Raw genomic sequence first — 17500 nt, forward strand, 5'->3', positions numbered from 1 at the left:
GGCTCCCCCCACCACACTTCCAACACCTCCCCGCTCTCCTGCTTCACCCTGGCACCACCACCTGCGGGAACAAACATCGGTGAGCGACGCCACCACACTACCAGCCAGGCCTACCATCGCTACCACTACCAGCCAGGCCTACCCTCGCTACCACACTACCACTACCAGCAAGGCCTACCCTATATACACACCAATCTACTGACCACGAACTACACCTACTCCCCTACTCCCTCACTCCAAACCAAGTCCCCAAATTTACCCTTTGCATCTATATTACAAGGCGGAGAAAAATCCCGAACTCAGATCCTCCCTTTCTCCCACTTCCGAGCCAAACCTACCTACCAAACCAACGATCTACACTACCAACCATGCCTACTAACTACTAAGGCCACCAGAAGTCACCTCACCTCCATTCTGGTCTCTAAGTGCACCTACTCTCCCGAAAATGTCAACCACACAACCAACTACCACCTTTCTCTACTACTACCACCCTTTTCTACAATCAGTACTGCAATAAGGCCTACTACAGGTACCAAAAGACAAACAAACAAACGAACTCTTGTATCTTACTATTACTACTACTGTTACTAGTACTAGCCCCGTCATAAACAGCCCAATTGCATTTTAATTACCGTAACTATTAGCTAAGTCTTACGAGACTAGTTAGCACTGAAGCGGAAACACCTGAGGGTTCCAGACCATCACACCTTCGCGCTACCGCATTTCTTTAAAAACTCCTTTTCAACTTTATTACTATTAATACTATTATTACAGCGAACATGGATTTCATTTAATATCAACTTAATAAACAATTCCTCGTATATATTCTTATTAAAGCAACGTAGCTCATAACTACTATCACTACTAGTACTACTACGAATACTACTACATCTACTACTACTACTACTACTACAATTACTACCATTACTAAAAGTACGTCCCTCCAGCAGTTACTAAACTACGTCTATCTTACATTATATCACATGTTAAATCCATCCCTAGATCCATTATACAACACATAAATAATACAGACCATGCACTGCTTTTAACAACCCTGGGAAACAGAACGATCCTGCCATACTCCATAGAGAACACCATGGATACTGTAAACCTCACTGACCTATTGTGAAGAGAGAATTCACCTAAGGTTCATTTTCACTGTATGCCAAATGCCTCTTTCACCCACACGTGACCCGTGTTTCATTCACCACAAGCGCACATTAACCCGCTATATACAATGGCATGTCACATCACGACAGTCATGCACATTTGTTCAGTAAATTTATGGTAGAACTCCAATAGAGAGAAGGCCTAACGGACATATCCCAAGAGTAACATCCTATTTTTGCGTTTGACTTTTCGATCTTGTTCTTACATAACAATTTTCAAACTATACACCGATATCTACACAAATATAGATCGGCATATGGCACATACATACTCATCAAATTTACATACACACGCATGCTCCACCCAGGCACGCAAACATACATACATACATACATACACACATACATACATACACACACACACACACATTCTCTCCCCCCCCTCCTCTCTCTCTCTCTTACACATACACAAACACACACACATCAATTCATTCTTCCATTCATTCAAACTCACTCACACCTCTCCTCTCTCTCTCTCTCTCTCTCTCTCTCTCTCTCTCTCTCTCTCTCTCTCTCTCTCTCTCTCTCTCTCTCTCTCTCTCTCTCTCTCTCTCTTTCTCTCTCTCTCTTAAGAACCACAAATATAAAACAGTCCTTTTTCTAACAGCCGACCGACACAATTAATTGATGTGTACAACGAATGCACTATCTTTATTGAAGATTCTGTCGACATTGTTAAATATGAGCGTTCTCATCACTCTCACATTTCAATCCAAAGATTAACTGGCATTTCTAATTCGTAAATAAACAACTAAATAAATAAACAAAATCCTAACACAACTCCAAAACGAAGCCTACATGATCTAGCCACAAAGACGATCGAAACACAATTCGATTCCCTTTAGACAGAATCAGAAACTACTATCGGTTTCACTACTTAAAGCCCGAGATAAAAAAAAAAAATAATAATAATAGCGATAAAAAAAAAAAAAAAAATACAACAGCTTTCCACATCTTTCACATTATGGAAAGTAACACAATGATTTGTATTCTACTTTTTTGATGCGAGGATGCACTTAAAGAGTTCGTCAGCTGCAGAAAACACTTTAAATAGTTATCATTGTCACTTAATCACCAAATCATCAATTCATCATTATCACTAATCTGTTATAAACCACGGATAATTAGCAATCTTTCACTAATCATCAACAACCTGTTAATCTGTCACCAATCACTAACAGCCTCTTAAGTGCATCGTCGCCTCGGTAAACAAAATAAACAACAACAACAATAATAATAATTACAAAAATAACAAGAATAATAATTAACAGAAAAGAAAACATAGCAACCTTCGACATTTTCACAAAAGAATAGGAAGACAAAAAAACACGAATAACCAATCGTCTTTTCTCCCTGTTCTCTTACTTTCATTCCTCTATTTTCTTCTCCCTTTCTCCCTTCTGTCCATGCCATGTGTGCCATCTTCTGGGTTGTTTACCTACCTTGTTTGTGTTGTCTCCCTGTGTTGATGCTTGTTTGTTTCCATTGTTTGTGCTGTTTACCGGTATTACCATGTTCATTACCTTGTTTGTGTTTACTTGTTTATCTTGTTTGTGTTGTTTACCTGTTTATTGACCTTGTTTGTCTTATTTACCTGTGTTGTTTTCATGTGTATTGACCTTATTCTGTTATTCTGTTGTTCATTTTATTTATGCTGTTCTCTTCATATAGGTTTGTCTACTTGTACTGTTTTCGTGTAAAATTTAATTTGTCTGTGTTATTACTTGTTTACTTAAGCATCGTGTTCTTTATTTTTGTTCGTTTTCTGTTTATTCAGCTTGCTTTTATTGTCTACGTTTATTTGTCATCTTTCTGGTATTTTCATTTTGTGTCATTCGTTTATATATTTTTTTTACTTAGTTTTGTTTTCCTGTCTGTTTACCATACTTGATTTGTTTCGTTTTGTTGTTTTCTTGTGTATTTACCTTGTCTGCGCTGATTCATATTCTCTCTCTCTCTCTCTCTCTCTCTCTCTCTCTCTCACACACACACACACACACACACACACACACACACACACACACACACACACACACACACACACACACACACACACACTCCCCCCCCCACACACATACATACAGACTCCTCCCCCTATCCTTCTCCCACCTTCCTATCCTATCTGCTTCCAGTCCCTATTTCACCCCTTCCTCTTATTTCTTCCATCTCTTGTTCCTAGTGCGTGCCCTCCCCCCCAACCCTGCCGCTCCCTTTACCCCCCCCCCCATAAAAAACAACCATTTCTTAAAATAATAATCATGATAAAAAAGAAATAATAATAAATAATAAAAAAATAAAATAAATAAAAAATAAATAAATAAAAAATAAATAAATATCAATAATACATATACATATATACACACAGGATCCGTCACCAGTGGGAAAAAAAGGGAAAATAATTGGTTTATTTACTTACATGTATAATGGGTGTTATGGCGATTCATTTTTTTCCTTTCTTTCTTTCTTTCTTTCTTTTTGTTATATATATTTTATTTTTTTCTCGTCTCATTCATGGGAGATTTAGGACTGTTACTTACTTGGCTCTGTCCAAAGCTACTGTAAAAAAAAAGATAACAGGAGGAAAAGAGGAAGTGGAGCAAAGGGAAGAAATACGAGACACCCAGGAAGAGGAGGAGGAGGTAGAGGAGGAAGAGGAAGAGGAGGAAGAAGAGAAGCGGGAGGAAGAATAAGATGTGGAGGAGGAGGAGGAAGAAGGAAGAGGAGGAAGAATAAGCGGAGGAGGAGGAGGAGAAGGAAGAAGATGAGGAGGGGGAGGAGGAGAGGAGGAGAGGAGGGGGAAAGAGTAAAGGGAAAAAATAGAAGGAATCCAGGAAGAAAAAAGTTTGAAAATGCCGACGAGAGGAGAATAAGGGCGAAACGAAGGAAAGAGATAGGAGATGACTGTGATGACAAAGAAAAATCACGATCACAATTAAGCTCAGAATTAGAAAGAAGGAAAACACGAGCAAGGGAAAGCCAAAGAACCAGTAACATAAAAAAAAAGAGAAAGACCAAAAAAAGAAAAAAAAAAGAAAAAAAAAAAAACAAAAAGTGACAACAACAAGGAGAGAAAGTAGAAACGGAGTGCCAACGAGGCTGCGACCGGACTGAGAAGGACTTACTGCCGCCTTCTGTACTTACGGCTTGGTCACGGCAAGGAGTCGCGAGAGGAAAGAGCCATACAAGCAAGTCTGCAATCTAGGTAAGCTAAGCACAAACAAAAACACATCGACTGACACGCACATACACAAAGGCATTTACAATCATATGCATACACGCGCGCACACACACAAAAAATCATAAACACACAAATTCACAAGCACACATAATCACACACACATAAACAGACACACACATTCATAAGCACACATAAACAAATACACACATAAACAAGCACACGCACTAAACGCAAATAAACACCTTCACCGAGCCAATCAAACAAAGAACAAACACAAACATACAAAGACGCTCACACAAACACTCAAATACACCTACACCAACACAATCGCACTTACACACAAAAAAAATCAAAAGCCAAAAATAAGCTTCCAATTTCGCCATTATTCGCAGCGAGAAAACTGCAAACCTCTGTACGCAAGAAACGGAACAATACCTTCCCATTAAACTTCCGCCTCCAGTGCAGTGTGTGTGCGAATATCAGGTCCTCGTCGCGTGAGGGCAAAACAGACAGACCCCTTTCATTAAGCCTCCTCGTGATTTTGTGGATGACCATATACGCCTCTTAAATTTTGCGTCCGCGCTCTCTCCTTTTGTGTTTATACCCGCGGTCCCTTAAATGCTTGGAACTGCGCGCGCTCTCTCTTTCTCCTTTGTGTTTATACCCGCGGTCTCTTACATGCTTCTAACTGCGTTTTCTCTCCTTTTGTGTTTATACCCGCGGTCTCTTAAATGCTTGGAATGGCGCTCTCTCCTTTTATGATTACAGTTGCCCTCTGTTCTTTGTTTACACCTGCGCTCTCTTCTTAATTATTTACACTCACGGATTATACTTCATTCTATTTTCTTTTCGTGAGGCCCATTTAATTATCTTAATTGCTTTTCATGTCAAATATTTGTTTTCAGTTCCTGGAGTACATTTCCCTCCGTGATATTTTCTCTTCACACTGCTCCTTTTCCCGACGTTCATTTATTTACTCATTTGCTTTATTTTTTCATTTACTCATCCGTGTACTCAACTGACTCATTGATTCTGTTTATTTCTCAGATGGAGATGTTTAGGCCAAGTTTTCCAAGATGTGTCGCGAGAAATACGATGATGGCGGACATGATATCAACCATAGCAAGAAATACAATCAATACAATAATAATAATAACAATAATAATAATAATTATAATAATAAAAATACTAGCTAATGATGATGATGATAATGATAATAATTGGCTGATGATGGTAATGATAATAATCCTCATTAACTAGATCATGATAACCACGATGAAAGTTACAGCACACACACACACGACACACGTCTGACACACAATTTGATCATGTTCTTGTAGGCCAAAATCTAAGTGTAAAGTTCGAGTATAACTACCATTACTTGGCCTTCGAAAAATGATGTAAAACACTAAGAAAATAGCAATAACAGAATAAAGTTCAGAAATACCAAATGTAATATTATCTCTTCCTATAAGCAATTATTCAAAAATAAAACCTTTCTATTCCTCAGTATGTGATTAAGGATAATAATTCGGGCATTTTATTTTCATCTTATTGGCATATTTAGAAATGTATGTAGAAATGCGAGCGGGTAAATGCAAGTGAGTGTGCGTGTATGAATGAGTGAGTGGATCAGTTAGTGAGTGTATGTGAATGTGTGTCTACCTTATACACATACGTACCGTATACAAGTACCGCGTGTGTGTGTGCGTGTGCGTATGTGTGAATGTGTGTGAACGTGTGTGTGTGTGAATGTGTGTGTGTGTGAACGTGTGTGAACGTGTGTGTGTGTGTGAATGTGTGTGTGTGAATGTGTGTGTGTGAACGTGTGTGTGTGTGTGAATGTGTGTGTGTGTGTGTGTGTGTGTGTGTGTGTGTGTGTGTGTGTGTGTGTGTGTATGTGTGTGTGTATGTGTGTGTGTATGTGTGTGTGTGTGTGTGTGTGTGTGTGTGTATGTGTGTGTGAATGAGTATGTGTGAATGTGTGTGTGAATGTGTGTGTGTGTGTGTGTGTGTGTGTGTGTATGTGAATGTGTGTGTGAATGTGTGTGTGAATGTGTGTGTGTGTGTGTGTGTGTGTGTGTGTGTGTGTGTGTGTGTGTGTGTGTGTGTGTGTGTGTGTGTGTGTGTGTGAATGTGTGCTTATGTGAATGTGTGTGTGTGTGTGTGAATGTGTGTGTGTGTGTGTAAGTGAATGTGTGTGAATGACTGTGTGGAATGTGTGTGTGTGAATGTATGTGAATGAGTGTGTGTGAATGTATGTGAATGTGTGTGTGAATGTGTGTGTGTGAATGTGTGTGTGTAAGTGAATGTGTGTGTGTGAATGTATGTGTGAATGTGTGTGAATGTGTGTGTGCGTGTGTGTGTGTTTCCGAGTGCATGCGTGCGGGCAAGCAATACGTTCACACGACGCCTGGTTCATCTTTCATTCCGACAAAGAGGAAATAATGTCACTTTCCTTATGTGTGTATTAAATCTTTATTTGTTAGTATAGATTTAAAACATTTAACAAATAATATACAGCAATATCTATGGCAATATCTCAATAGTTTTATTTTTGTTTCTCTTCTTTACAATAATATATATATATATATCAACAATATCTCTTTCTCAAACTCTGTAGCAGGAAACAATAATCACATTTTCCTGATAACATATCCCTCCCTCTCCCTTATCTTTTTTTATTTCCTTTATCAACCCTCCCCCTCTCCCCCCTTTCCCTCCCCCCCCCACCCCCCTTGTACAACAAAGAGGGGGGGGCGGGAGGGAGGTTTACAGCTAAGAGTCAACAAGACAACAAGGTGAGTGTGTAGAACAACCAGTTTTTTTGTGCTTTTAAACATGATGAAGCAGGAATAGCCAGCAATCGCTCTTTTTTTCCTTCTTCTTCTTCTTCTTTCTATCTTCCCTTCATCTTCTATTTCTTCCTCGCCTTTCTCTCTCTCTCTCTTCGCCTTGCAGGTAACTTCGATTTTGAGGCGGCGACCCCTTCCTCTCTCTCTCTCCCTTCTCTTCCTCTTCCCTCTTTCTCTTTTCATCTTCCTCTCTCCCTTCCCATCATCCCTCTTTTACCCCCTCCCCTTTATTTGCCTCTCCCTTTCCCCTTCTCTCTCCCTCTCTTTTTTTTTTAACCTTCCTACTTTTCCCCTCTTTACCTCCCCCTTTCCCCACTTTACCTCTCCCTTTCCCCTTCCTTTCTTCACTCTTCCTATTTTTCCCCTTCCATCCCCCTCTCTTTGCCTCCTTTCTCACCCCCCCCCCCACCCCCTTGGCTCGGAGGGGTCGCTCACCTCGTCTCACGCGCGGGCACGCTGGTAGAGTTGCCTATTCGGGAATATGCGACATTGGAAACACTTTTAAATCACTTATAGTTAGTTTCTTTTCTCCTTTGGGTCTCTCTCTCTTTCTTTCTTTCTTTCATGTTTCAGTCGTTTCACCTTTTTTTCAACCTTCTTGTTTTTTTGTTTGTTTTTGCGTCTGTCTGTCTACATGTTTCTTTGCTATTCATATACACTTTTGTACAACGCAAGAAACATTTTATTTCTCTCTCTTTCCTTATCCCGTATTCTCTCACTCCACTGTCGCATATTTCCCCTCTTCGTGTGTGTATCTCCCCCACTTTCTGCCTCTTTCCCTTTCTCCTCCATTTCCTATTCCTTCTCCCACCGACGCGACAGACATACGTGCCCATGCATCATATGTACCTTTTGTGCATGCCCTAGACCCGCCTCTCGCGCCTCTCCCTTACCCCTCCCCCCCTCCCCCTTCCCCTGCCCCCATGGGATCAGGGAGGGAGTGCGTGTCTTGACCCCCTCCCCTCCCTCTATGCCTCCCCCCTCCCCCCGGCCCCGCCCCACTGGCCCCCGCCCCCCCACTCGCCCCCACCCTGCAGCCACCAGAGCCAGCCAGCAACTCATGGTACTTGGTCATGCTATGAAGACCTTCTCTGCTCCGCCACAGCACAGTCATGCATGCTTCATCACACACGCACACACATACACACAAACACGACTCGTTTGGCAAAAAATATAAGATATTACAAAATAACAAAAAAAAAAAAAAAAAACTTTCTTGTGTCCTTAACGTACACCAAAAAAACAGACATACATCCGCCACCTCCACTTCCCGTACACACACACACACACACACACACACACACTCACACACACACACACACTCACACACACACACACACACACACACACACACACACACACGCAAGGCCGGCGCTCGCTGGAATGCGAGGGCGGTATAACATATTCATTAACTGGCAACGAGCGCTCGGTGCAAGCAAGCACTCTCGGTCGTACTTACATGTACTTACAAACGCAAACAAACATACGCACTAAACACAAATACAGACAAACATTTAAACAGCAACACATTCAAATACACTCTAACACACATGCATACCTAAACACACACACACACACACACATACACACACGCACATACACACACACGCACACACACACGCACACACACACACACACACACACATACACACGCACACATATGTAAGTTAAATGTACTCTGAAACTTGTATATTTTTTTTCACTTCTTTGGCATAATAAAATGAATCTCATCTCTCTTCCTCAGCACATAAGAACTAATGTAAATTTTAATAACAAATGAACAAAGAAACACCGCGTTATGCCTAAAATAACGAAAAATTCATTCACAACTCAAGTAAACAAAATATATAAAAAATGAATAATAATAATAATAATAACAACAGTTACTACAACAGCAATATAATAATAATAATTATTATTAAAACAACAACAGATACTACAACAAAATAATAATAATAATAATAATAATAATAATAATAATAATAACAAAATAATAATAATAACAAGAAAATAATAATAATAACAATAACAATGATAAAAACATTAATAAATAACGACCCAAAATATAACATCCACCGAGAGACCGTTCCAGATCTTTCCAGAATCGCGAGCATAATTCAGAAGAGTTTCATACAAGTTCTCGGAGAAGTACTGCCGCCTCGGAATCAATCTGGATCTACAGTGTGTGTTGTGTGGCTTGGCGAATGGCTTTCTGTGCCGTTAAAACACTGGCATTCAGATATAGAAACGAACACAGAAATACACGCCAGAAAGACGGACACATACACAAACAGAGACGTACATATGCGCAAACAAATACAAACTTAAATATCCGCAAACAAATACATACGTACATATGCGCAAACAAATACATACGTACATATACGCAAACAAATACACACTTAAATATCCGCAAACAAATACATACGTACATATGCGCAAACAAATAAATGCGTACACAAGTTGAGATATACACATGCGTAGAGGACATACACTCACACATTCAACTGCCATTGTGTTTCATCTTTTTAAATGTATTCATGTGTGCTTCTATCTGTCTACATCTATCAAACTATAAATCTATCTTCATTATTTATCAAACTATCAATTTATCTACATTATTTATCAAACTATCAATTTATATATCAATCAATATATGGACCTATCTCTCTATCAGTTAAACTATCTATCTATCAATCAAACTATCATCTATCCATCTATTTATCTATATCAATCTATCAATCAATCAAACTATCTATCCATCCATCTATCAATCAATCAATCTATACAACTATCTATCTATCTATCCATCCATCTATCTCTCTATCTATACATCCATCCATCTATCTATCTATCTACGTCCGTATGTCTGTCTATTAGCCACCCACCTTCGCCCATTCATAATGTACGGTAATGGTGGCATCGGAATGTATACAAATTCAATACTTTTCACGTCATGGCACCACGTCATATGGATCTGTGGCGGTAGGTCGGCAATTTGTGTCTCTGACGTCATGTACGCTCTTTTCATGAATGTGTATGCGTATTGTGTGTGTGTGTGTGTGTGTGTGTGTGTGTGTGTGTGTGTGTGTGTGTGTGTGTGTGTGTGTGTGTGTGTGTGTGTGTGTGTGTGTGTGTGTGTGTGTGTGTGTGTGTGTGTGTGTTGTAGGTGCGTGTGTGTGTGTATGTATGTGTGTGCGTGTGTTTGTGTGTGTGTATGCCTGCGTATGTATACGTCTGCGTCCATGTGTGTGTGTGTGCATGCTTATATGTACGTATGCCACGTCCGTCTCCATGAGCGTGTGTATGTACGTCTCGGAACGCGTGACGAGCAGGCGTGACCAGGCAGACGAGGCGGTCACGACCTGCGCTACGACCTGCTCAGCGTTCCTCCTTCCCCACTCCTCTCCCTTCCCTAATCAGGTACAATCACCCTCGTCTTCTTTTAATAATTTCGGGATTCTAGTCTGATACTTTCATTGATATCTCTATTTCTTTTTTGTTCTTTTTTGTAATTTCAAGTATGTGTTTCTGTCTATGTCTATGTGTCGGGCTGTCTGTCTCTTGTCTGTTTGTCCGTCTGTCTCTAATCCCCCCCTCTCTCTCTGAATATCTCTTATTCTCTCTCTCCCTCTCTCACTCTGATTATCTATCTCTGATTCTCTCTCTCTCTCACTCTGATTATCTATCTCTGATTCTTTCTCTCTCTCTTTCTCACTCCTTCCTCTCTCTCTCTCTTTCTCCTTCCTCTCTCTCTCTCACTCCTTCCCCTCTCTCCCTCTCCTTCCCTCCCTCCCTCTCTCTTTCTCTCCCCTTCCCTCCCTCCCTCCCTCTTTTCTCTCTCTCTCCCCTTCCCTCCCTCCCTCTTTCTCTCTCTCTCTCCTTCCCCCCTCCCTTTCTCTCTCTCTCTCCCCTTCCTTCCCTCCCTCCCTCCCTCTCTCTTTCCTTCCCACCTCACTTCCTCTCTCCTTCCCCCCTCCCTTTCTCTCTCTCTCTCCCCTTCCCTCCCTCCCTTTCTCTCGGCCCGCTCCCCCACAATCTATTTTGATGTTTTCCTTCGTATTCCTGTTGAAGACTTCTCTCTCATACACGCCATCCATTCTAACTCTTATCATGTGATAAAAGTGGAGAAAGAGAAAAAAAAAACTTTCTTTCGTAACCTAAACGCATTTTATATAACCTTAACTATTAAAGTACAACCCTAAAGTGAAAGACTTGAAGAAATATGTGTGTGTGTCTGTGTGTGTCTGCGTGTGTGTACGCGTGTGTTCGTGCGTGTGCATGCCTGTGTGCGTGTTTGTATACACGTGTGTGTGTGTGCATGTGTGTGTGTGTGTGTGTGTGTGTGTGTGTGTGTGTGTGTGTGTGTGTGTGTGTGTGTGTGTGTGTGTGTGTGTGTGTGTGTGTGTGTGTGCATGTGTATGTGCATGTGTGTGTTCATGTGTGTGTGCATGTGTGTGCATATATGTGTACATGTGTGCGTGTGCATGCGTGTGTATGTGTGCGTGTGTGTGTGTGTGTGTGTGTGTGTATGTGTGTGTGTATGTGTGTGTGTATGTGTGTGTGTACGTGTGTGTGTGTGTGTACGTGTGTGTGTGTGTGCATGTATACGTGTGTGTGTCTGTGTGTGTGTACGCGTGTGCGCATTTGTAAATCGTGTCCAATTAGCAAGGGGACACACGTGTTGCCGCATATCACACATGTCGACGCATAACATGTTGCTGCGGTCAAGGTGACTTCCCGGGCCTTGCCGCTCTCCTGATGCACTCTCCTCTTCCTCCACTCTCCCCTTCCCCTCTCCCCCTCCCCCAGCCTACTCCTACTCTTCTTGCTTCTGCTTCTTCTAGTCATCATACTCTTCCTCCTCTTCCCTCCCCTTCTCTCACCTCCTCTTCTTTCAACAATTATTACTTTCTCTCATCACTTTTACTCCTACACCTTCCTCTATTTACTCCTATTCTATTTCTCACCCATCTCTTTATCGCCCTTCTCTTAATTCTACATCTACTTTTGGTTCTACACTTCTTTTCTTTCTTCACTTCTCATTTTCATAATGCGTTTCTCTGTTGTACGTCTGCCATGCCTCTTCCTTCGGTTACTCTCACGTCGACTTTCTCTCTCTCTCTCTCTCTCTCTTACTCATTTTCACTTTCTCTCTCTCTCTATTACTCTTCCTTATTCTCTCTCTCTCTCTCTCTTACTCACTTTCACTTTCTCTCTCTCCCCCTCTGTTACTCTTTCTTATTCTCTCTCTCTCTCTCTCTCTCTCTCTCTCTCTCTCTCTCTCTCTCTCTCTCTCTCTCTCTCTCTCTCTCTTACTCTCTCTCTCGGTGCCAAGGGCGCTGTACTATCGACTGACTCCATGAACTCGCTGCCATAAGAGTGTCTAAACCCGCATCCACTCCATTCATCCACCTAATCCACTCCTGCGCTATCCTTGCACTGCAGAAGTGTTCTTACTTTTACAAAAACTGTCGCGTCCTCTCCCTCCCTTCTTTTCTCTCTATCCCTTTTCCCTTCGTCTTGTTTTCTTGCCCTCTTCCTAAATTCTAAATTCTCTCTTACCCTTACTTCTCTCTCCCTCCTCCCTCTCCTCCCTCCCCCATATCCTACTCCCTCTCTCCTCTTCCTCTCTTCCCCTTCTCTTCTTCTCCCACTCCTTCGTCCCCGTTTCTCTCCCTCGCGCCTTCAGTGGTACGACGACGTGATTCCAATTCCCCATTCGTCATTTCATTCCCATTCCCATTCCTATTTGAACTTAACCTTCGCAAATTGTCCTGAAAGGGCGTCACCTCGTACCCATAACTCTATTTTTTCTTTATTTTTTCTTCTGCTGTTACTGTTATTCTACTTTTCTTCCCCTACTACTTTTATCACGGCTATTCCCTTATACTTTTTTCATTCCTCTCCTCTCTGCCTCCTTTAATTATCGTTCTTCTACTCCCTTCTTTCATGCATTGACCAAGCTGCTCTCATGCAACTTTTCTTCCCTACTACTTTTATCATGGCTATTCCCTTATACTTTTTTCATTCCTCTCCTCCCTGCCTCCTTTAATTCTCGTTCTTCTACTCCCTTCTTTCATGCATTGACCAAGCTGCTCTCATGCAACTTTTCTTCCCCTACTACTTTTATCACGGCTATTCCCTTATACTTTTTCATGCCTCTCCTCCCTGCCTCCTTTAATTCTCGTTCTTCTACTCCCTTCTTTCATGCATTGACCAAGCTGCTCTCATGGAACCGCAAAGTCCTCCTCCGTGCTCAACACACATGAACCTCCAGCCATGCAACATGTGTGGACTCTCTCTCTCTCTCTCTCTCTCTCTCTCTCTCTCTCTCTCTCTCTCTCTCTCTCTCTCTCTCTCTCTCTCTCTCTCTCTCTCCCTCTCTCTCTCTCTCCCTTTCTTTCTCTCTCTCTCTCCCTCCCTTTTCTATCTTTCTCTCTCTAATCATTCCTCCCTCCTCTAAGCTCTCCCCCTCCCCCTTACCTCCCCCACATCTCTCTCTCTCTCTCTCTCTCTCTCTCTCTCTCTCTCTCTCTCTCTCTCTCTCTCTCTCTCTCTCTCCTCCATCAGCCAATCCTTCTAAAACCTCTAATAACGAAAGAAAAGAAAAGAAAAAACCCTAATCGCCGCCCACCGCCCACCACACCGCCCCTCTCTCACTCATGGCGGCGCAAACGACAGCTAATCCTCTCGATTTACCCTCCCATAACAACCGAATTCATCACCCACGGCAAAGAAATATCGTTGGCAACCATGCACAGCCTGCGTGACATGTCCTACCCCCCCTCTACTCCCACCCACCCCCTCCACGTCTCCTCCCTCTCCCTGCCCCCAGCCTTTCCTACGCACACGCCCCTCCCCTCCCCTCTCTCCTTCCCTCTCCTTCCTTCCCCTCCCCTCTCCACTTCCCTCCCCTCCCCTTTTCTCTTCCCTCCCCTCCACTCTCCACTTCCCTCCCCTCCCCTCTTCCCTCCCGCCTTCTACACAGCCTCCCCTACCCCCTACTCCCCATTCCCCCTCATATAACCTCTCCAGCCTCTCCTTTTTGCTTATTACTATGCCTACTTTAGAACTCTTCAATATAATATTTACCAATCTTAAAACAACAACTCGCAACTACTGCCCCCATAACAACAATAACAATAACAACAGCCAACAAAATATTCATCATAAGTACATTTGGAAAACTTGTGAATGTCTCTCTCTCTCTAAGAAAACATGATGGTACATAACAATAATAGTAAAAGTATCAATATTCATTCATCTAATGTTCTGCATCGCATACGCCAATCAATCGATTTTGAGGGAATGTAACTTCTTATACATTAATGTTATTGGGTTCTTATCAAATCCTTTTTTTTTTGGCACTCGTATGTGATGTTACATTAGAAGTCTTGCGTTTGTACTGCACCTTATCTTATTCTTTCTGTGTATTTGTTTTTTATTCCAAGGTTAGGTCGGTGTGTTCATTTGAATGGGATAAGTGATGGTAAACTGTGGATCCACGCACACACGCACACGCGCAAACACACACACACACACACATACATATATCTATATAATCACGTTACTTGGTTATTAATATCTGTCCATCTTTCTCCCTGTCTCTAATTCAGTTGCTCTCTCTCTCTCTCTCTCTCTCTCTCTCTCTCTCTCTCTCTCTCTCTCTCTCTCTCTCTCTCTCTCTCTCTCTCTCTCTCTCTCTCTCTTTCTCTCTCCCCTGCGCCCCGGAGCGTTCCCTCCTGGCTTGGCATTGGTCTCTCGGGCGCAGAGGGCAGCAGCGTACTGCGGGGGGCGGTGGCGAGGGTGGGCAGCGGGTGGGCATCGGCGGGGTAGAACGAGCTGGCTGGGCGGGCCGGGTGGGCCAGGTGGGCTGGTATGGGCGCGCCTCCCCCCTCCCTAGCAGCGGGTCGCGGCGGCGGCGGCGGCGGCGAGGGCGGCGGCGGGCGGGGGTCGCGTGCGTGCGGCTGGCCGGCCTGCGTGACTCGGGGTCATGAGGCTATCACAGCTAGAGTCGTGGGCGGCGGCGGAGGCGGAGCTCCGGCGTGGCGCCACCCTCACGGGGAGGTCCTTGCAGCCGAGGGCTCCGGGGGGCGGGGCTCCCTGCTGCCGCCGCCGCTACTGCTGCCGCTGCCGCCGCCCGGGCGGGGAACAGCAGTCGCGAGGGTCCAGGGCGCGGCGTGGCGGGGCTGGTCCAGCGCCAGAAGGCGGTCGGGCGGCTCGGGCGGCGCGGCGTCGTGCGAGGTCGCGGCCACGGCGGCGGCGGACGCCAGGGCGGACAGGCTCAGCGAGTTGTGGTACGGGGGGTGGCGCCCCCCCTCTCGCCAGCGCGCGGGGCAACCGTACTTGTTCTTGTTGAGGTGCCGCAGGAGGTCCCAGCGGCGCGAGAAGAGCTTGCGGCAGCCCGGGCAGGAGTGCGTGCCGCGGTGGACGTGCTGGTGCTGGTAGTAGGAGCGCGGGTGCCGGAACACCTTCTCGCAGTCGGGGCACGGGTACAGGCGGCCGCTGCCGTGGCTCATGGCCGCGCCGTCGCCGCCGCCGTCGTGTCCGCCGCCGCCGCCGCCGTCCGTTAGCCCCAGAGGTCCTCCAACACCACCAATACCATCACCCTTTCCCGCCATCGTCGCCCACGCCACCACCAGCGCGCCAGCTGCCGGAGAACAGCACACGTCAGTTTGGGCGCCGCCTAAGGCCCTAGGCTGTCTGTCTAGCTGTGACACGGGCTCCAGCACTGTACTCTAGTGTGCTCGGGCCGGGACGTGTGTACCCAGCTCTGTACTCTAGCCGCCCGGACCTTCCACCAGCTCTACCCCGGCAACTTCCTGTGACAACCTCTGACAACGCTAAACTCTCTGACTCGGGCCCTTGCTTCCCCTCACGGGACCTCCTCAAATAACCTACACATGGGACTGACCTGGGCTGACCTTGGGGGAGGGGGAGGAGGAGGGAAAGGGAGGGGAGGGAGAGGAAAGGGGAGGGGAGGGAGAGGAAAGGGGAGGGGAGGGAGAGGAAAGGGGAGGGGGAGAAGAGGGGGGAAGGGAGCTTACGCAATTTGGGAGGCAGAGGAGGAGGAGGAGGAGGAGGAGGAGGAGGAGGAGGAGGAGGAGAAAGACGTCTCTCTAAAAGGTCTACTACGCTGGCCATACATCACCTGTTGGCCCGATCATTAAGCGGCCAAACAGCACAGGTAAACACAGCTAGAACACAGCACAACACACCCAAAGGGAAGACCCACCGCCCTCACCCGCCTCTCCCGGCCCACACCCGCGCCCACACGCCCACGACACGGTACATGCATCTTTCTTCCACTAATACTTTGAACATGAAATGGCTTCCTTACATGACGTGCCCCCCCCCTCCCCCCAACTCCCCCCGGCACGTAGGCCCCCTTCACCCCTCGGCCCCTCCCCTCCCCCTCCCCCCGCCCGCACAGACGCCCTCTGGCGCTGCACGCAAAGAATTGGGGGTGGGGTGGGGGGCAGGGCAGGGGAGGGGGCGGGGAGAGCTTACAGCGGAATGGGTAGAAGAGCATGAAAGAGCAAAGGTGAGCAGCGTGAGGAATGATAAAAGAGGGAGATGCAGAAGAAGGAGAGGAAGAAGGCTTAAGAAAGAGAACATGGAAACTATTATGGGTATATAAATACGAATAGAGTGGTGGTTGGGTGAGTGGGTGAGTGAGTGAGTGATTTGGTGAGTGGGGGAATGAGTACTTGAGTGAGTGAGTGAGTGAGTGAGTGAGTGAGTGATTGGGTGGGTGAGTGAGTGATTTGATGAGTGAGTAAGTGAATGAGTGAGTACGTAAATGTGCGAATGTGTTTACGTCTGTTACAAAAGAGGCACAATTATGCTCGCACTCAAAAACAACAACAACAACAACAACATCGGACATACACACAAATAAAATCATAACTATCGTAAAAAAATAAATAAAACAAGCACGAATAATACACTATATAATAAAAAGACACATTGCTAGTCACTTTTCGCGGTCACAGAAACACATACGAAAAGTAATTATTTTTTATATGCTCTGGCATTCAGAATTAAAAGAAAACAAAGACGATAAATGCAATTTTATCATCAACAGCAACTGTAATAATAATAATAATAATAATAATAATAATAATAATAATAATAATTGTAATAATGACAATAATAATAATAATAATAATAATAATAATAATAATATAAAAATAACAACAACAACTGTAGTAATAAAATACAAACAAAAATAACAACAACAACAACAACAGGAATACTGATAATAAACGTAACATAATTCTGCCTAATCTGGC

The 17500-nt window shown here is 44.3% G+C and overlaps 1 protein-coding gene across 10 annotated transcripts in view; it reads right to left on the reverse strand.

Moving 5' to 3' along the window:
• LOC113819795 (broad-complex core protein isoforms 1/2/3/4/5) overlaps window positions 1-17500 on the reverse strand; it is a 101173-nt gene that overhangs the window by 22740 nt on the left and 60933 nt on the right. For 2 of the 10 annotated variants that reach the window (XM_070123930.1, XM_070123928.1), the window contains exon 7: window positions 1-61. This exon is cut by the window's left edge and continues 1654 nt beyond it. The exons of 6 other annotated variants lie outside the window; for them this stretch is intronic. In XM_070123930.1, the coding sequence (XP_069980031.1) occupies window positions 1-61 (61 nt within the window). Of the gene's footprint in view, window positions 62-15080; window positions 15856-17500 lie in introns of those variants that run through there. 2 more of the 10 variants (XM_070123929.1, XM_070123931.1) reach the window with 2 other exon arrangements.

The sequence above is a fragment of the Penaeus vannamei genome, chromosome 7 (genome assembly GCF_042767895.1).
Source record: "Penaeus vannamei isolate JL-2024 chromosome 7, ASM4276789v1, whole genome shotgun sequence".
NCBI lineage: Eukaryota > Metazoa > Arthropoda > Malacostraca > Decapoda > Penaeidae > Penaeus > Penaeus vannamei.